Here is a 21,826-nt window from a genome sequence, read left to right as displayed (position 1 = left end):
AAGGACAAAACCGAACAAAGCCGTTTAAAGGAGGACGAGGGATGAAGGGCGGTTTAGGTACAACTACGCCTTAAATAGGCTAAAATCCAACGCAGTTATTATTCAGGTATCTATAATTCATAGCACCTGCCTCAGCATCACTAGGAGAGTTTGTAAGAAGGAAAATACATAAATTCACATCTACTGGCATCAGAATGGGGGGAAAGGATATTTAAATCTGCGTTTTAAACAAACTTCTAATGTATTTAGGCTATCCAAGTTTTTAGAATACAGAGGAACTAAATTTCGCAGACCTCCTCCCTCAGCTACTCCCTTATTCTAGCCAAAGACAGCCTGCGGAGTCTCTTTTCTTCCCTCTTTTCCCTTCTCTCAGCACTGTCCATCTTGTTTCGGGACCCTAGCCAACAGCCCGTAGGCCTTGTCACCGCAAGGGAGGTCCAACAACTCTTTCCCAACCCCCACGCAGGGACTCTGATCTTCGCTTCGCAAAGGATTCGGGGAAAAAGCAACGGGCCAATCGAAAGCGCGAATGGGGCAGCAGGAGATGCCGGCAAGAGGTTTCTTTGATTGACGCGAAATATGCCCAATGGGCCAATCGAAAGCGCGAATGGGGCAGCAGGAGATGCCGGCAGAGGTTTCTTTGATTGACGCGAAATATGCCCAATAAGAGCAGAGGACTAGGGACACTTCCGCCTCAATGGGCAGGACATTAGCAATTTCAACCAATCCAGCCCGGAAGCATCGACATTGTGGGAGGTCCTTGAAGCCGCTGAGGTCGTTGGTCTGTTGAACGGCTTGTGGAAGTCTTGCTGCCTTGTGTAGGGGTTAAAGTCGTTCTTGAGAGGAACGTCTCTGTCCGAAGAGAAAATGAGTTTAGCTCTGAGGTCGGTAATGAGGTGGCAATGCTGTCCACACTCACAGCGGTCCCCAGGGCGGGTATGAGTGGAAGGGAGGCAGTTTGGCGCCGAGGCGAGGAAAGGGTTGCAATTTGGGACGAGGGAAAGGAACTTCGGACAACCTCCCCGGGTCCGGACCCCAAGCCTGCGGGCCCAGGTGTGCCGCAGGTGATGAGTTCCGTGCATTTCTGCTGAGGTAATCATACCCGTCAGCGCGTTGGGCTGTGGACCGCCAAAAAGATGGGCTGTTTTAGTTGCACGGAGACAGTGAAATATCGCGAGTTTTATCTCGCGGTGTTACTGCGAGAAATCAGGCCATGGAGCATCCTTTGGTTCAGTTCCTCCTTCCCGTTCTACGGCCCCACCTGAGCAGCACTGCTCCTGACATACTATAAATTTTGGAAATAACACAAGCGCCATGCTCTTCTCTCGGGGCTCTGCTTTACGGTATACCTGGAGACCCAAATTACCTAAATTTCTTGAGTTTCTTTGCCTCTCATTCAGCTCCAACCTCTAATCCTTGGTCTCTTGCCCTTCCGCCCCCCACCCCCTATCCCTGCCTCAGCTAGATGACTTACCTTAAAAATAACTATGTAGTTACACCACTGTAAAAAAAGTGCCGTGTTCTGCTGCAGGATAATCGTGGTATCCTTGGATGGGGTCAGTTGTCGGTTGGTTGTCGACTTGGCCATTCGGAATCGTGGGGAGACTGACCCCGGGAATGTCCAAGCCTGTGTGAAGTGAAAGCTCTTTCTCAGCTTTCTCATATCTTCTGGCCACTTTCTAGGCATCTCTTGCCTTTTTTTTTTTGGTAGATTTAAGGGAACAGAACTTCGACTGCAAAGAGACAACGTATTCTAGTAAAATCAGTTGAGTTTTACATTTTAAAGTTTTATAGAATTTTCTGTTTCAAACATACAAGTGTTGTAGCCCTATTTGAAAATTTGGAACACGGATCGATTGACCTCTCTTAAGAAAGGCATTTCTGGCTTTTAAAATACATTTCCTTAAAAAAAAAAAAAAAAAAGATTTTCTGGAGTTTATGAGAAATTAAATCTAAACTTACACGTTAAGTAAGATTTACATGGCCATTGACTCGTCATATTATTATATAGAATCAGCACAAATATGTACTTTTTTGGTGTTTAACAGTCATGATATGTTTAGACTCAGTATTTTGGCTGATTTATTAATATCAATGGAAGAAATTATAAAGTGCCAAACTTAGAAATGAATAATCTAAAAACATTTTTAGCCTACAATTCCAAAATACTTTGTAAGTAAATTGATAAATGATGGGGTTTTTTTGGTAGTAATTTTGATAATTATAAGCAATATCAAAAGTAAGCCTAATATGTAGTCATTGTCAATTATGAATTTTAAAAAACACTTCATGTAGTAGAATGATGTGAATAATAAGTATGGATTCTTTGTTTTTTGTTGGCGTTTCTGATGTAATGTTTCATATTAACAGTTCTTCCACGGTAATATTAGTGGGAATAAATGCAAAACTAGGTGGAAGGAAAATTAGGTCCTCACTTTTTTTTTAACAACCTGTAAGACTGTTCAGTTTGGGGAAGTGCAAATTTATAGTACCTTAAATTGCAATAAGCAGGGCTTTAGCTCATGTGAGAAAAATTTCTTTATCTTTCTCAAAATACTTAAATTTAGAAAATTATTCATTGGCTAACTTTTTTGACTGCATTTTTGAAATCTTAGTTTAATCGTCTAGAGGCATAGGAGAATAGGATTTAAGTGGACTAAATAGACTTTTTCATTTCATAGAAATGAACTTGTAGTAGACAAAACAAAGAGGAAAAAAAGAAGAGAACTCTCTGAAGAACAGAAACAAGAAATTAAAGATGCCTTTGAACTATTTGACACAGACAAAGATGAAGCAATAGATTATCACGAGTTAAAGGTAATAGTGTACTTTAAATATAGTATTTTTTGTTAAAATGATTCGCATTTTTGATGGTTAAAAATACATTTCTAAATAAGTATTTTAACTAAGCTGATTTTGAAAATATGAAACCATTTTAAACATTCACAGTTAAGTGCTATAATAAAATCGTATAGTACTCCTAATATATCTTTTTAGGAACTCCTTTTCCCATAGTAAAATGAATGGTATTTTAAATGTAAAAATACATTCCTATGAATGGGTTTATTTTTCATTCATATAATTGAATTTTTTCAAACTACGAGATTTAAACATTCTTCCTATAGTCTTCCCACTTTTTTGTTTGTTTTGAGACACTCTTTTTTCCAATTGGGGAATGTAATTTGTCTTTTAATTTGACCATTTTGGTAACACAGTCTCAACCTACTTTCTCTGGTACAAAAGACAGAAGTGATGTGCGGTGTTGACACAATGCAAATGAGGAAAAATGTCAACTTCAAGGCCTAGAATTATTTATAAAGGTACAAAGGAAAATTGGTGTTTAGGGTAGTATGGTTCTGACACTCAGCACAGTGAGAAAGGTAGCTTTTTTGTAGCTCTTTAGCTCTCTTTTTCCACTTTTTTTTTTTAGTTACCTAGCTATTATCAATTTTTCTTTTATAATGTCTCTTTCATTTGTTGCCATTGTTATTATCTTGGTTTGGGATTTAATTTCATACCTAGAGCTTCCTAAATGGCTTCTCCACTTGTAGTTCTCTGTATGCTACCATTAGATTCATCTTTCTAAAATTCTTTCACCCTATTGTTCTTTAGTGGCTCCTCATTGTACACTGTTTAAAGTTCAGATTCTTTCAATTGTTATGGAATATTCTTCACATTTTCCACCTACTTTCGTCATTTTCTTATAACAACTTGCTTCCATCTCAGCTCTTCCCATTTAGATGAGGTAAGCTGCTCTGTTCACTGTCCTCAAGCTTATTCTTTATTTTGGTATCTGTTTTAATACCACTCAGCCTTTCTGAAATATCCTTCTATTCCTCTTTATCCATATATCAAGGAACAATTTGAATCTCTTCAAGTAAGGCTTCTTTAACCAGTAACATGTCCCTCCTTCCTTTTTGCTAGTAACAGAGGTCATATACTACTTGATAACTAATCATGTAGGGTTTGATGATAATTCTTATTTTAATGTTTTTTTAATCTCTTTTGATGTATAACTTTTAAATTATTCTGTGCCTTTATTCCCTTTTTTTCCATTTTGGTGGTTAGTCCTTTGAGAACAAATAACTTGTTATGTCTCTGCATTAAGTCAGTGCATCGTACAGTGTATTCCGTAAATACTCGTTGATTGGTTTGTCAGATAAAAAGAGGGCTATATAAATTTAAAAAACTGCAATTTAATTTCAATACTGAAGAAAAACTATCTTTTCTATTTAGATACATAAAACATGAAAAAGAATTAAGTGTTATTAATGCATCGTCATCTCTTAAGTTGTAAAAATTTATTTAAGAATTTGAAATCACTTATTTTGAAAGAATACTTTATAATTTGCTTTTCCCTTTTAATCCAAAAGGTGGCAATGAGAGCCTTGGGGTTTGATGTAAAGAAAGCTGACGTACTGAAGATTCTTAAAGATTATGACAGAGAAGCCACAGGGAAAATCACCTTTGAAGATTTTAATGAAGTTGGTGTGTATTTTAGTAGTCTTTGTAATTAGCAATTGTTAGGAAATTATCTGGTTAATATAAGTATTTTAAAAATTCTCTAGGTTATGGAATTTTGTTATTGAACATTGCTGTGTATGTGGATCTTACTGGGTTTTTTGGGGTACCCTTTTCGCTGATTTTCAAAGAAAAGATTTACTGCCTTGCTGTGGGATAGATTTATTATTTCGTCTTTTTTATTTTGTTCTGAAGATTCTAATGAAGGAACTGTTGTGTAGTTTTTAATGGAAAGATATCTTTCCAAGTTTATATAATGTGACAAAACAAATGATAATCAAAAAATTATTTTCTCACAGTAAATCAGAAAATTTGGTATTCTTTTGTTTGGAAAATATTTCTCAAGAACATTCTGGTATGTGATTTTTGTTGGTAACATGGGAGAAGAGCAAACCTGTAGCAGTTGGCATCTTTGGCTATAGATAAAGTGCATACCGAAGTTGACAAAACTTATGATAGGCTACATACTCTAGATGATCTTGATCTCGGTGAATAAAGTCATCTGTTTAAGGTTGCCAGTGGAGACAGGATTATAGTAAGGGAAGCAGTTGGCAGACTGGAAGCAGGAGAAAACATTTTATAACAACCAACTAAAGATAATATGTCATGGACTTAATATGGTTGAACTTTCGTATAGTTGATTTTAGTGAATTATATATATATGTGTGTATACACAGACACATGTATCAAGCTTTTTAAGAACAGAGAATCCTGGAAGGCAAGGACTTTGCTATTATAACTTATATTGCCTAGAATTTTATTCTTAGAACGTACATATATTCAGGTTTGTTTTCAATTAATTTTCTACACCAATGATACCACTTTATATGGGTTATGATATAAGCATACTGTATAGTTATTTTTAGATATTTTTGAAATTTAGGAACAAATTCAATTATGCTCACACACAAACCCTTTATTTTAAATATTCAGCAAGAAGCAATATGAGGATCAAAAATGACAATTAGTACGTACAGAAAAAATAGATTTATATTATTATATAATTTTTTTTTTGGTAAATCTGAAAACTCAAACCAAAAGTGAGGAAGAAGGAAGTTAAATGATAAACCTAAAAGAGAAAGCAAGCACAGCACAAAAGGCCCCCAACTTATGAAATAACAAATGACTATTTAGAGAGGCAGCTTGTCTCTTTGGGGAGCATATTTTTTTTTTCCTCTAGTTTATAGAATTATTCACTTGAGAAGAGGGAGAGAGCCATCTCTATCCTCCCAATGTTGAAGCTCTCCTTTAGTTTATGATCTTAGTCTAAATTTCAACTGAAATTGCTTATTTATAGAAACAAGGTGTTAGGATATAGTAGAAATGGTACTATTAGGAAAGAGCTATAATGCAGGTACATTTGGTACAGTGTAGTGGTTTAGCATGGACATTTTGGAACCAGATTACCTGGGTTCAGATCTTGGTTTGCTACTTACTGTGTAACTTGGTCATTTTACTTCTCTGTGCCTCATTTTCATTTATAAAATAGGAGTAGTTGTATTACCTTATAGAGTTCTTGTGAAGAGTAAATAAGTTAATATTTTAAGTCCTTAGGAAGGGCCTAGCATTTAGTAAGTGCCAATTAAGTATTTGTTGTTGTTAGTACTGTAAAAATAGTTTTTGTTTCATTTGTTTCATGGTTGGAAATAATCATATGCATCACTGGAACAAAAAATGTATTCTCCATATATTGCTATTTTTCTGATTACCCTTTATTCATAGTTGTAGGCTATTTTAAGTACTATGTCATTGTCATTAATAATTTTATTAAACATATTTCATCTTAAGTGAATACAGCTTTTAAGTTGTGATTTTATTAGCAGTTGAAACCAGAGTCACATGCCATCTCCACCTTTTCCTGACCCTCCTTCTTTTCTGTGTTACTAACAGAGCAGAAATACTGGATTCCTTCTAGAATAAAGGGCCATGGCTAAACTTTAGCTTTGACTTTCAAAGATCAACTTTTTGACAGGCTCAGCACATACTTTAGCTATCCTAAGGCTATCTATTGAGAAAACCAGTTTGTCAAATAAAATGTATTACTGTTTGGAAATCAAACAGTCAAGAACTATGTATTATTCCCATTTGTTGACTGTTTTTGAATAATAACTGACTATAGATTAACATATTTTATACTTTGGGACAAGTAGCTCTAAATCAGAATATTTAAGTCTTAATTTTATGTACCATCTATTACTGTCTAAGTATACTATTCTTCGTATATTCTATACGAAGGCTGACACTTAATGGTATTCTTCCCAATGCTAGGAAAAAAGTATTAAAATATATTTGATGTGAATTTAGAATCTAGACAACCTGAGGCTAGTGAGTAACATAGGTGTTTTAGAAATTGATGCTTTAAGGTAAGACCAGGATAAGTCAGATATTTGTACTCCATCTATTTTTGGCACATACTACTTATTATTTCATTGCCTATATAGAATAGAATATTGTATTACTAGGTTTTGGGGAGTGTTTTTGCTTATTTAACAAGCATTAGCTGAATTTTTGGCGTTAGGTACTGTGCTGGGGTGAGAGAGGGGAATTAAAAGTTATTAAGGGGTTCTTCTTCCAGGGAGCTTACAATTTAAATGTAGGTGACCAGAAAGCATGAGCTATGTGGTAAATTATAATTTTGTCTAGGGCAGGAGTAGGCAAACTACAGCCCTTGGCTCAAATTCAGCTACTGCCTGTACACTGCCACATCCATTCTTTTGTGCTACTTTTGTGTCACAATGGCAGAGTGAGTAGTTTAGACAGACCAGACCTCCCAATCCCCAAAGCCAAAAATATTTACCATCTGGACTTTTAACAGGAAAGATTTGTCAGTTTCTGGTATAGAGCAGTTGAAGATTTTGCAGAGGGGATTTTTAAATTTAGGCTTTGGGAATGTGAATATATAGGATATCATCCCAAGTTGAAAATTGTGGGTGGAGTAGAGAAAGGCATTCCAGGCAGAGGAAACAACAAAGAGTGGTACCGGAAGTATAGCATGTTTGGGAAACTTTTGCTCTAGAGGATAGGGAAATGACTGAAAAGGTAAGATTGGGCCAGATATCATGTAGAGTTTGGACTTTAGTTAGCAGAAGATCATTGTCAATTTTTAAAGAGTAGATGATATGTTTTATAAAAATAACTGTTAAGAGTATTAAAGATGGATTGGTGGGAAGAGAAACGACAGGTAGAAAATAATAGATGTTTTATGCTAAAGGTGGTGAGAATGAGAAGGAATACATTTAAGAGTAAAAAAGGTAGCATCCTCAGAACTCTAGGATCTAATTACTGATTAGATTGATGGACTTAGAAATGTTAAGACTTCAAATATGGGGAACTATCTGTTAATGGTCATATCTTTTTTGGGGTGGGGCAGTGACAGCTGTCTTGGTGATGGTGGGAGGAGTTTGGACTCCAAAATGTTGAGTTTAAAGTAACTGCTGTGTTTGGATAGAAACTTCCAAAGGGCTGTGAGAAATATAATTGAAGCTATATTTCTAGCATGATTTTTGATAAACTTTTAATGTGATTTTTAAAAATTTGCTGTATTAAGTGATTTTTATAGAGTATAAGGGCTAACTATTTTGAGGAAATATATTTCTGATAGTATAACTAAATTGTATGAAAATAGTTAGATGGACAGAAATTTGTGAACTAAATTGAACCCACTTTAACTGCCTGCATATTAATTGACTTATTTTCATTGAAAAAAAATGTTTTTCTTATAATGAAATTCTACTTTGTAGGTCAGGAATAGAACATGAAGACATGGAGGAGAGTCACCATAAAGCTTAATGTTTAACTGTCAGAAGGACAGTTACAATTCTCAAGAAAAGTTGCATTCTAAGGCAAATTATTGATAAAAGATTATCATAAGCCTGAAGTAACTAACACAATTAAAGCACCAGTGGGATAAGAATTTATACATCTTGGAGCCCCATCTGTTCCTTAGATCACCCTGTTGCTTCTTTAAGTACATTAATACTTTGAGCAAGCTGCTTTTTTGGTTCACCTGTCATGGAAATTATTTAATTGGTGAAAGAAATTTCTTAACACTTTTTTTTTTTCCTTGTCCTGCTTTTTTGTTGGGACTAAATTCAAAATAAGTTGAGTATGAGCCATGGAGTTAAGTGTGGTATTTTATTTTGGTGTTAGGCTGTATATATGCCAACTCCTTTTTGACTGAATATTTATGAGCTTTGATGATTTGCATATTTATAGTAATATACTTCAATTAGTTACTTGGAAGACTTTTGGATAAAATTAATGGATAAAATAAAACTACCCAGTATATGTGTAGATGATTTAACATTAGCTTGAATAGGTGCTTATTTTAAAGCTTATTCAACCAAATACGATGAAACAGGAGTAAAACAACAATAATTTATTGGGAACTTGAACTGTATTTTTCCTTTTGGAGGCATTAAACATTCTAGTATTTTTCTTCTACCAGTATTTGCAAGTTTTTAATGATTCTGTAAACCTCTGTAGGACTGAATTATTTTTAATGGTACGGTGAAAGTCATAAATACCTTTTTTGTTGTAGTGATAGACTAGCATGTAGAATTACTTCAGAGATGTTTACGTAGATATTTTCAGAATTTTATCCAGTAACTTAAAAAATTTTATACCACAGGTTTTTACTTCAATTTTTGTTATCGTAGCTATTGATAAAAGACTTCTAATATTGAAAATATTGAATTTATTATTATATATTATTACATTTAGTATAGTAAAATACATTAATACTTTCAGCTATTGAGGTTTAAATAACAATTTTAGTTAGTTGTCTGAAGTTATTATCTTGCTGAACAAATGGATATGACTTTAGAGAGATCCCCTTCTTTTTTTCCCTTCTGGCTATCTTACTACAGTCAGATTCAATTCTTTTAATAACTAATTTTCATATTTTAGAAAACCAAAAGATTCTTCTAATTATGAAGATATCAATGGAATTATCATCTATCTGAGATTGTACCTATATCAATGATGGCATTGCATTTTATTTGTCAGGGTTTTTGTTTTTGAGTTGAATTAAATCAAAGAACAATTAGTGTTACTATTAAGTTTAGCCAGTAAACAGCTTTTATCTAGTTAGTTTTAATTATTCTGTTGATAGAACATGTCTACAACTAGGTTACAAACTCCTAGACTTATGTGTTTGATGTTAGAGGAGCATAGTACAATTCTTGAAAATAGTAGACCTCAAATAAATATGGTATATATATAGTCCTTTTTATTTTGCCTCTGTGTGATATAAATAGTTTTGCTTACTCTTATAATAGGATGAATTGTTGATGATATAAAGGTTAAATTTTAAAATATGGATTTGTTTTTTTTCTTTAATTTCAGGCTTATCTCTGAGTTTTGGAGCTCTGATTTGGCATTTTATTGTCAAAGTAAATGTTGACAGATTCACAGCTTTACTTCTCATGTAATACTTATTTGATTTCACAAATGGATGCCTTTGTGATTATAAAGGTTTATTTTTATCTTCTATTTTTTTTTAAACACTAGTGACAGACTGGATATTGGAAAGAGATCCACATGAAGAAATATTGAAGGCATTTAAACTATTTGATGATGATGATTCAGGTAAAATAAGCTTGAGGAATTTGCGACGTGTTGCCAGAGAATTGGGTGAAAACATGAGTGATGAAGAACTTCGGGCTATGATTGAAGAATTTGATAAAGATGGTGATGGAGAAAGTAAGTTTTGAGTAAAAGGTATTTCAAGTATTCCTAATGTGCAGATACACTAAATTTTTCTAAAACCAAATGTTTTTTGAGAACCTTTGCAAACTGTCTCTCTTAATTTAGTGTAATTGTTATTTACCATGTAATGAGCTTTTTGTATAAATATTTTACATATTCGATTTAGAATGGAGCAGACCTTTAAAACTAACTATACGGATTGTAATATGAGTTTCCATACTTCAAGAATGTATTTTTGTGGATGAAACAATCACCAAAATTTCAGCCACTCAGTAAAATTTCAGCCTTTAGTGCCTTCTTCAACCTACATGCACTCTAAACTGTTAACTTAATTTCTGTTGATTCTGTCCTTCAAGTATTTTCAGTCTGTTCTATATCTTTGTTTACTGCTGTTGTCCTGGTTCATGCCCTCATTTCTTATAGGAATGTTATCATAGCCTCATTCATTATTTTCTTGGATGCCTGCTGAGTCTAATATTGAATGTACAAGGTGCTACAAAATGAAAAAGGCATATGTGGTCCCTGCCCTCACTGACTTCGCAGTGTATGGTAGCCTCCCAATTGCCCTCCATGCCTATAAACCTCTACTCTGTTCCTAATTCAGTCTACTGATAGCATTCTTTTCTTAAAATACAGCTTTTATGATATCATTTTCCTGTTCAAACACTTGGAATGATTCCTCAGTACCTGTAAAATTCAAACCCTGCCTTCTATGATTTATCTTACCTTAAGTATCTGGTTTTGTTTTCCACTATCGTCTTCCACTTCTACTTTAACCCTCATCTCCCATACATACACACTTTGACAAAATACACTCATCTTGAAAACACTTTTATGCTGTGCCTTTCATCATGCCATTCCTTAATCCCAGAATACTGTAATTGCTAATTTCTGTCTGCTAAAATGTTGGTCATTCTCTTAAGTACATTTTGAATTCCATCTTTTTCTCAAAAGCCTTCCTCAGTGGTCTCTATTTATATGAATTATGAAAATTCCATTGAGGGCCCATAGCATTTAGGGGAACAAACTATTTTGACACTTTCATACACTGCCTTCTGTTAGTTTTATATATATATGCCCCTTAACAGCAGTATGGAATCATAGAGTGTGAAAGGTCTGAGGTTTTGGAATCATACAGACCTGGATTCAAATTGAATCCCTACCATTTACTTAGTTGCTGTGCAATTTTGTGCAAGTTTTCAACATTTTCCAAGTCTCACTTTCCCTATTTATAAAAATGAGAATGGTAATACTATACAGGGTTCTTGTGAGTATTAAATGAAGATAGTTGAAGGTGCCCAGCATTAAATGTAAGCATGTTTTCCGTTTTTTTTTTTTGTCTTTACTCATCTTTATATTGCCCTGCATTTTCTTGAACGTTATGAGTGCTCTAATGTTTGTTGACTTGAAGCCCTGAGGGGTGTGTTACAGCAGATATATGTTGATATAGTACCAACTATACATATATACATAAATATATACATATATTACCTTGGAAATACTGGCATGCTTTAATAAGGAGGTAAGACAGTAGAACTAGCTATCAGTTTAGGTTTATAGATTGTCCTTTAGAATTGTACATTATTGCATGTTGTCATATTTATGTGAATTTTGAGCATTATAAAACTTTTTTAATACTAGTTTTTTTTTTTCCAAGGGTATTGATATAGTTATTTATATTTGAAAAATGATTAAAACTTGAGGAAATTTGAATGATTTCTAATATTTGGACCTAGAATCCACTGTCTTAGTATTCCCAGCTGTTATTACCCCAAATTAGCTTTAACAGAACTCTGTTCTGTAAAGGTACTATCTTCAGTGACACAGAGAATCTTGGCATGTCTGTTTCATAAATCTTTAATAATGATTACTACATGTGTCAGAAGATCAGAGTTATGAAATTTTTTTTTCCTGTACTAGGCACATGGAATTAGATTTCGTTATTAGCTTCATTTCACATTAGAAGGAAATAACAATTAGGAAGCTGCCTCTTAAATACAAACTTGATTTGAAACTTTGCTTAGAAAATGTGTTCATTTCTTGATCCCTTGTGAGATTGCTCTATCTGCTGCTTTTGAATCTTACAGTTCACACCTGTGTTTTATTGCTTCAAGTTTTATTTTAGTGCATCCTTAAGACAGTTCTTCAGTCCTCACTGCATTACTCCACTTTAAGTCAAGTACAACTGTTGCTTGGGTATCTTGCTATCACTTATTCAAGTGACTTAACAGGCAAATAATGTTTTTTTCTCTTTTCCCAAGTGATTGAGTACAAATAAAATACAGCTGACATATAGTCTTTTATTATTAAGATTTGTTTTGTTTCTGGAGAAGGAGGGTGGATACCATATGAAAGTAGTCTAATCTTGTAGTTCCCAGTCTGGGTATGGGTATCCAGGGGTGTCTGAGCTATCGCATGAGGTTTTGGAATTCATGTATACATTACATATTGTCTGTAGGCCATATGAATAATAATATTGCACATGGATACATATACTGCAGTTTTTCATTTATATTTGTAAATGCTATTGTGAATGATAAATATACTTTGCAGAATGTCATTAATAGTAGCTATTTGATATTTTTCAAAAGAGACATACTAAATATAGTTGTTATTGTAGAAGTTCATAAAGTTATTGTTGAAAATTATTGCAGAAACAATGAGAACTACAACTCTAGTCCTTTTTTTCTGTCTTTGGGATACTGTTTTAATTTATATGGGTCTCTGCAGCTATGTGAAAATCTGCCCATTTTTGAAAAAGTAGGAAGTTAAACATTTTATGATAACTTGTTAATCTGATCAAAAATTTTAGCTTTTGGCTGCAGTTTTTCTTAGATATAATCTACTTTGTTTGTATATGTTAAACTGGTAAAGATTATAATATTTTGCTGCCTTTTTGTGTGGACTTTAGTAATTCTTTTGTCTCAGAATTTTCTACACTTTTCTGAATTTAAGAGCAGTGAAGTTTTTTTTGTGTATATTAAAATAATAAACGTGGAGAATGAAGAGTTAAAGGAAGATCCAATCTGAAATACAAAACTGTGGTAATAATATAGAAAGAATCCCTTCTCCACCATCCATCCCAACATATATAAAATAAAACAAAACACAGTAAATCTTTTTGGATAAATGGAAGCGATATTTAAAAAGCCAAAGTGGACCACCTTGTAAATAATTATGATGAGTGTTGACATTTATTTAGTAGTTAATGTATGTTAAGATTCTGTGCTGAGCCTGTTACCTTGTGGATTATGTTAATTTTCATAATATGTTTTCTGAAGTAAATACAGTATTATATGTATTCATGCTTAGGGTAGTTACACGTATAGATAAGGAAACTAAAGCTCTGAGAGATTAATAATAGCCTGTCCAAAGTTATCACAAAGCTATACATGGTAGAGCCAGAACTCAAACTCAGGTCTTCATAATGACAGAGAACATGCTTTTATCTAAAATACTGTGTTGCATCTTATGCTATAAAGTTAAATATTAATTAGATATCTATGTTTATTGAGTTTAAAAATTGCATACTATTATAGGAAGCAATGGACTAGTAAAATATTCAATTGGCACTTCAGATGCTAAAATTTCTGTTTTTCTCCTATGAAGCCAGATGGTCTCTAAGGTACTTAATCTACTTAATTTCTTTAAATTTCTTTATTTTAATGACATGTAATGTGATTTACCCTATGAAATGATTGATTTATGAAAAATTTGTTAAAAAGGCAGTGTAGAAGAAAACGAAGTGTCACTTTGTTTGATTCAGTAAATATTTTTATCAAATGCCTCTTTTAAGGTAGGTACTATGCTAAATTTATTAGATATAGGAACTTGATGTAAGATATTGCGGGTGTCTTGAAGATTATGAAACTATATGTTCAAAGGCATCACAGATTCTCTTAATCATTTGAAAAGCTCACCGGTTATAAAGGAGCTTCCCTTTAGCTTTTCACTTTTTTGTTTTCGAATATTCTGTTTTTAGGTATGAAATTATGGAATAGTTTAAAGTGCTTTTGAAATGCTTTAATACTTTAAGGTGTTTAAATATAAATAATATAAAAATTAAGTGTTCTGTGGTTTTAGAACAATATAAAGCTTAATTTGAAATTCAGGTATTGAAATTTTACATTTGAGAGAAAGAAATTCTAGATCTTTAAGTAACAAAACTTAAATACTTTGAGTATTTTAATCATGGCTCTGTTATACTGTTAAAACAATTTATAATCAAATTATTGTAAGGCTGCTTTCATTATGTTGTTTTTCTTAAAAATATGCTCTTATTTCCTGTTTTGGAATAGACGTTTCAGTATAGTTTACTAAATCAGGGATTCTTAAAAGAAGGTGCATAACAATGAAATTATTTTATTTTTGAATTTTTAGGAGTTTACTTGAACCAATCTGACGACATGCTAGAAAGCAAAATCTCAAATGCTCTCAACAATGAAATTGTTTAAAATTTTTATACACTTTAATTTTTTTTTTAACCGAGGAGAGAGAAGGGTCACAGCCTTCATAAAATATTGAAAAAACATTTCTACAAAGGTTAAAGATCACTACTATAATTTGTAAGATTATTGAAAGTATTTTGAGTATTATAGGTTTTGTGTTCTGCTGTGTCTGTCATAGTGTCTTGTTGATGTTTAATGTTGAATGCGTGGATTCATGGTTCTTTATCAGCTTCTGGACAGCTCATTCTTCTTAATTCCTTATAGCTTATTTTTGCACTATTTTCTGTCTTCAGCCTTTACTGTTGGTGTTCTGCTACCTTAGCTTTGTTTCTATCTCCTGTCAAAGCAAATACTATATTTTTATTTTAGAAAACAAGATTTACTTTTTTCTAAATTTTTCTCATCAGTAATGATTTTTTCCTATTATGTTGGATTTTTTTTCAACACTGTTATGTAGTTTTAACTTTAATAATCATGCTTTGTGGTTTACAGCAGTTGTTCTCTGCTCCAGGTATAAAGTCTGACTAACATGATTGTTGAAATTGGTTTTCTCTGTGGTTTCTGAAACGAGTACACTTTTTTTTATCCTGATGTACATTTTTTCCCCTCAACATATTTAATTGGTTAATTTTTTTCTAACTCTTCATTATATAGCAAGCACTTTTATAACTTCTACGTAGATTCAATAAGTAATAATTTACTGTATTTCATCTGTAGTGTGTATATTTTTTCTGAATCATTTGAAAAATATATCATGAACCTGACCCCTTCCCCCCAGTATTTTAGCATGCATCTCTTAAGAATTAAGATATTATCAAAAAAAAAAAAAAATCAGGATATTATCTTTTCTAACTATGATACTATTGTAATTCTTAAGAAAATCAACAGCGCTTTTATAATATCACCTAATACCTTCCTCACTTAAACTTCAAGATATTCTAGAATATGAACCCTGGTTTGTTTTGTAACACAACCCTAGCATAGTGTTGGCATTCAGTAGGAACTTAAAAATATTTAATTCGGTGGAGTGTTTTCACATATTACCATCTAGAATATTTAAGACTTAGAAACAATCGAAAGATTATCTCTGTAGTTCAGTATTTTCAGATGAAAAAATTAAGATGCAGAACTGTTCTGTGTCAGAGCTATGATTGCAGTCCAGGTCTCTTCTTTCTTATTGTAGTGGTATTGTTATCATTATCAAAATTATCATTCGTAACTTGTGCCTTGTTAAGGTATGTGTTAAGTCTTGAGACCCATGAACTCACCTGCTTTACAAAGACGAAGCATTCTCTTTTGAACATGTCTATTAATAATTCATGTGTATATATATGTATTGGTTTTTAAAATTTATATTTCATAAGATCACGTTATTACCTATTATCACCTAAACATTATGCTTTATAAACTGGAGGTTCTTACTGAATTTTATTTATAATTTTGTAAGCAATTAGTCTGTATCGATGATTATTTCCTACATTTACACCTGTATTTTTTAGTTGCTGTATTACCTTTGTAATTAAGCTTAAATCTGTATCTCTTAAAATTACAATTTCTCTAGATAATTTTGAGGTATGGTGACCTGGTTTCAATTAGTTTTTCTTTAAAATACGCTTTTAGATATATAAGTTTAAAAAAACAACAATTTGACTTTTCAAAAAATTCTTATCTATTTTTATCCTTTAGAATTTTAATTTACATGCATGACATATTTAAGCTTATTTATGAAGGGAGGTTTGCTAAATGAACTAGTGGAATAAAGATTATAAAGACAGTTTAACCATTTAAGAAATTAAAAATTTTAAGCTTTAAAAACTTTTTAAAAGTGCATACAAGTATTATGATTATAGTAGACTTTTTTTGGTAACTTATATAATATTATGTCATTTTTCTAGTTAATATTATAGGATACTAATTTATATTGTTTATCACATTTAGGATGTTTTTACATTCATGAAATTCTATTTAATAAACATTGTTCAACTTCCTAGCAAAGAAGTAAATAAAAGCTATGTCTTGGTTTATTAAGAATTTGTATAGTATAGATTTTAAAAATACTTAGTGTAAAATAGTAGTATTGTTCTCTGAAAAAAATTTATATTTCTGACTTACATTTTCTTTCTTACCACAGTAAATCAAGAGGAGTTCATTGCTATTATGACTGGTGACATTTAAAGAATTACAAGGATAAACACTAAGAATGTTGCAGTTATCATCTTACATTCTATTTTTGTGCTTGGAGGCATGTAAAAAAATCCCAACTTTTTCCAAAAGGACCAAAAATAAGCATCTTATGTATTCATATTTTACTACTGTTAAGTTTCTTTGTATGAACAGTATTGTTAGCACTCTAATAGTTCATAGCTTTGTATTTATAATATAGCTTTTATATATATATAAAGTTTAAAAAACTGAATTCTGTGGTACACATTCTTTGAAGGTTTTTAATTCAGCATTAGTAGTCACTTTTGTTTAGTGCACATGTTTTTCAGACTTTAATAAAATGTTTATTTTATTAGTATTTTAAATTTTGTTTTATTTTGATTTCCTAAAATCTGTTAACCCTCAAAAGTATCTTTCTTAAATCTGTTCTCTTTACTGGTTTCAGAAGCAAAATTAAACTACAAATAACAATAGAATAGCACATTTTTTCATTACAAGTTTGATGTTTTAAGTTTCCATACAAGATGATGACTCAATATAAGCATAATTCCTTTTTTAAGAGTCATGTCTGTCAGTTTGGAGGAAAAAAGTGTTGTGCATATAGATCCATTCATCCTCGTGTTATATTCTATAACACTTTTGGTGTCTTAACGTAAGTTATGACAGTTAAATGTAGGTATTTCCTTCAATTAATTGAATACAGTTCGAATCATCTAACTTCTTGACAAAGTAAAAGATTTAAATTTTGGAATTTTGATCCGTTAAGATAATTATCATTCAGTTAAACGTCACAGTGATGAAAATACAAAACTGTAAGCCACAGGAATTTTAAGGCTATGTTTTACTTTTATAAAAGAACTTATATTCTGTAATTCACCAGGAAATAGTAGAGACAGACTTTGCAGGTATTGGTGGGTATTCTGCTTTGTAAATGTTTATGTTAGGGGAAAACAAGTGGTTATGGGAAATATGGGAAATAGGTCATAGGGAAATGGTATCTATACTGATCTTTTACTAATAATCTGGTTACTGGTGGTATGGGCTCTCTAGGAAGAAAGTTGAGTTGTCTTTTCTGTCATTTTTCCTTAGATTTCTTGTTTTAAGTCTAAAGTACAGTAATATGAGGCACTTTAAATGTTGTGAGCCTCCTAGAGTATTACAAGAAGAGTTATCCACTAGACATTTAACAACAAAAACAAATCAGTAGGGAATAATAAAACGGTGGTGACATTTCAGTTATCTAGAAAGCAAATTAATTGTTCCTCACATTAATATTTAATTTCGAATATGAAATCAATGTTCACAGTAGTAATAATATCCGAGGCAACAAATAATAGACTTAGAAATTTAAACATTTTTATCAACCTTACCAATGAATTGTTTTGATCACAAAATATGTTGATTTCCAGGAAACAAGAATAAAACACAGATAAAAATCTAGGCTTGATCGTCTTCTACTGCTTTATTAGAACAAATTAAATAACCCAAGCTACTTTTTGTCACAGAGATAACTTCTTTATTCTTTTTTTAAAATTAGTTTCAAGTATACAGTACATTGGTTAGACATCTATATAGTTCGTAAAAACGATGCCCCCAATTGCTCCCTCCCTCCCCTGACCCTCCACCTAGCCAATGTATTCATTCTAATTGCATTCCATATGCTGTGTTCCCCATACCCATGTCCGTCCACCAGCTACTAATTTGTACTTGTTTAACCCTTCACCCTATTCTCCCCACCCCCCAAACTCCCCTCTGTCCATCACCAAATTGTCCACAGTATTTGTGAATCTGTTTTTGATTAGTTTGTTCTTTTTATTTCTTAGATTCCGCATGTAAATGAAATTTATATAGTGTTTATCTTTCTCTGTCTGATTTAAATACTTTCTAGGTCCATCAAAACAATGTTTTTCCATCCCCTTCCTTTTAGTCAATGTCTTTTAATCCGAAGTGAGTCTCTTATAGGCAGCATGTCGGGGTCTTGTTTTACTTTTCATTCATCCACTCTTAGTTGGAGCACTTAATTCTTTTCCACTTGAGGTACTTATTGATTGGAATGTAGTCATTACCATTCTTTATTCCTGTTTTTGATACATGTTTTTTCTTCTTAAAGAAGTCCCTCCAACATTTCCTTTATTACAGGCTTGGTGGTGATAAATTCCTTCAGTTTATTTTTGTCTGGGAAGCTCTTTATCCATCCTTCAACTCTAAATGATAGCTTTGCTGGATAAATTTTTCTTGGTTGTAGAACCTGGGTCTTCATCCTGTTGAATATTTTTTGCCAAGCCCTTCTGTCCTGCATAGTTTCTTTTGAGAAATCAGCTGCCAGTCTTATGGGTTTTCCCTTATAAGTAACTATCTGTTTTTCTCTTGCTGCTTTTAATATTCTTTCTTTGTATTTAACTTTTGGCCTTCTAATTTTGATGTGTCTCGGTGTGGGCCTCTTAGGATCCCTGACTTTTGGAATTCTCTGAGCTTCCTGGGGTTTTATGTCCATTTCCTTCACCAGGTAGGGGAAGTTTTCCATCATTATTTCTTCAAACAGCTGTTCAATATCTTGATTTTCTCCAGTTAGGCCAATAGGACAGATATTTGGACCCTTAATAGTGTCCCATTTACTCCTTAAATTATTTTTATAGTCTTGGCATCTTATCGCTTGCCATTCCGATTGAATGTCCTGACTGGCTTTCTCATTCTCTAGATAGGGCATTTGATCTTTTTCTTTCTTCACTCTGTTTCTTTGTTTATTCCATTTAATATACTTCTCATCTCAGATAACATGTTCTTCATTTCAGAGTAGTTCTCTCTTATAATTTCCATTTCCGTTTTTATGTTTTTTTTTAATTTAATCTCTTTGTTGAAGTTCTCACTGAATTTAACCAAAAGTTCATTGAGCATCTTTATAACCAATATTTTGAACTCTGCATCTGTTAGATCACTTGATTCCATTATATCTGGATCTCTGTTCTCTCACATGGTTTCTGTTTCTTTCTCTTCCCATTTTGGCTGCCTTTCCATGTCTGTTTTTATGTACTAAGCAAAGCTCCTAAGTCTCCTGGTCTCATTAGTGTGGATTTGTGTAGTAGGTGTCCAGTGGCACTGTCCTGAGAGGGGCTCAGCTACAGGCCAAATTTATGTCAAGCCTCTGTCCTTCCAGGGCCACCTGTTAAGATTCAGCAATTAATCCATAGATGCTGCGCTTATAGTTGCCTCAAAAGGTCACGCCAGAAACCAAGACCAGCTGGTCAGCACTTAGACTCGCTGAGGATATACCTGGATGTGGCTTGGGTGAGGCCGTGCGTTGGGGGAGGCATGGTTTCAGAGAATCCTCTGGCCGGAGTGATGATGTCACGGCTATGGCTGCACTGTGTCTGCGCAGTGGGAGCGGGGAGGCCTCAACGGGACAATGGATACCGCCGGCACTTCTGTACCCAGCGAGTCTTGCCTCGTCCCTCATTCCGACGATATTTCCCTGTAAGTCCCTGGTGCCCCCTGCATGCAGCCGAATTGGCACTGGTGCTCAGAGCGAGCAGGTCCGTCACCACGAAAATCCGCTCGTGGACACGGCCCCTTTAAGAGGATTCTGACGCTGCCGCAGCCTCCATCTCAGCCGCTCTAGACCTGGCAGCCCCGCGTCCTCGCCCTGTTCTTCCTTCTGTCGTTGCAGGGTGCTTTCTTGGATTTCTCCCTAGTTGTATGGCTTGTTAATCAAGATCCCAGGTGATTTTTCCTTGCTGCTGCTCCTTGTTTCCTTCACAATTTTGATTTGGTTGCCAGAGGGACAAACAGAACCTTTATCATCTACACCATTTTGGTTGTCCTCTCAGATAACTTCTTTATTCTTAATACTCCTTGAGATACTAGCAGTTTTGTTTCTTCTTATAGAGAGTTGAGGGAAGCGTGCTCACTTGAGTTGTTTATGTTTATGGACAGTTTCTCCTATAGAAGGATATGAATTATGCTCGTTTTTTTTTTTTTCAAGGTTAATAACTTTAGAGTCTAAAGGCCAATAAAATTGGTTTAGTAGGGGTGGCAATAAGAAGAAAGGAGTGAATTTGCTTTAAAAAAGAGGAAAGTGAAGGTGGGTATTATATTTATCATAATAGTTGTATTTATCATGCAGTGGCATTTCATGATGTAAAAAAATGTCTGTTTCTTGCTAAACTTGCCTAGGGCATTACCGTTTGATGTTCTGGAAAGCTTTGATAGTTTGGGATTTATCAGATAAGATATTTACATTCACCTTTGCTATAAGCCAACAAAGTGTACTTTCTAAATAAGCAATGTCCTTATTAGCAGCTCTTAGAGTCTGGAAGTAGGTAGTTGAGTAGAGAAGAAATCAAAAACATATTTGTTACTCAATATGTGGTAGGTACTTTACTAGGCTTATTTAATCCTTTATTGCAGGAAATTCATGCATCACTTCTAATGGGAGACTTTCACATTTTGTCGATATGCCATGTAAATGGCCTAAAATTAGCAAACACCATGATGAGGAGACTAGTTGAGTGACTAATGGCCTCTACTCCATTAGCCATCTATCTGGTGCTAGTCTCTGGAAGTAAATTTTCTCATTTTACTAGTGATGTGTTCTTTAAAAAGATTTACCATGGTATGAAGACAAACATGAAGAAGGCAAAATAATAAAAAATCACTTAAAATATTTAATTAAATTTAAATTATATAAGTAATATATAAAGACATTCTATAAAGACAAAAAAAAATTTTTAGCGCCCCTACCCCCTTTCCCATTCTCATTCCTCTCTAAATAGTATCATTGTCAGTTAGGCTTCAGATAGGAAGAAAAGGAAAGCACAGCTATATAGTTTTACACAATGTAAATTGAGCAATAGGTTAAATTGGTACTTGAGAACCAAATAATCAGAAAGGAAGCACTAAGATAGTTATTTACAGGAGGCAGCTACCACCCATAGAGCTGAGGGAGCAGAAACTAGAAGCTTAGCCGGAAGGTTTTGTAGAGAAGGTAC

At 33.4% G+C, this 21,826-nt stretch overlaps 1 protein-coding gene across 2 annotated transcripts; it reads left to right on the top strand.

The window, feature by feature from the left end:
• The first annotated feature begins 732 nt into the window (after positions 1–732).
• Positions 733–17,206, top strand: CETN3 (centrin 3). Of its 2 annotated transcripts, none has more exons than XM_006913210.3 (5): positions 733–884; positions 2,682–2,817; positions 4,374–4,488; positions 10,033–10,224; positions 16,810–17,206. In XM_006913210.3, the coding sequence occupies exons 1-5, from the start codon at positions 868–870 to the stop codon at positions 16,851–16,853; spliced, it is 504 nt and encodes a 167-aa protein (XP_006913272.1). In that variant the 5' UTR covers positions 733–867; the 3' UTR covers positions 16,854–17,206. The 2 variants fall into 2 exon arrangements, with proteins under 2 accessions (XP_006913272.1, XP_024903590.1); XM_025047822.1 differs by lacking the exon at positions 733–884 and adding an exon at positions 1,231–1,343.
• The last annotated feature ends 4,620 nt before the right edge of the window (positions 17,207–21,826 follow it).

The sequence above is a fragment of the Pteropus alecto genome, unplaced genomic scaffold (assembly GCF_000325575.1).
Source record: "Pteropus alecto unplaced genomic scaffold, ASM32557v1 scaffold20, whole genome shotgun sequence".
NCBI lineage: Eukaryota > Metazoa > Chordata > Mammalia > Chiroptera > Pteropodidae > Pteropus > Pteropus alecto.
This window is presented reverse-complemented; position numbering and strand designations above follow the sequence as displayed.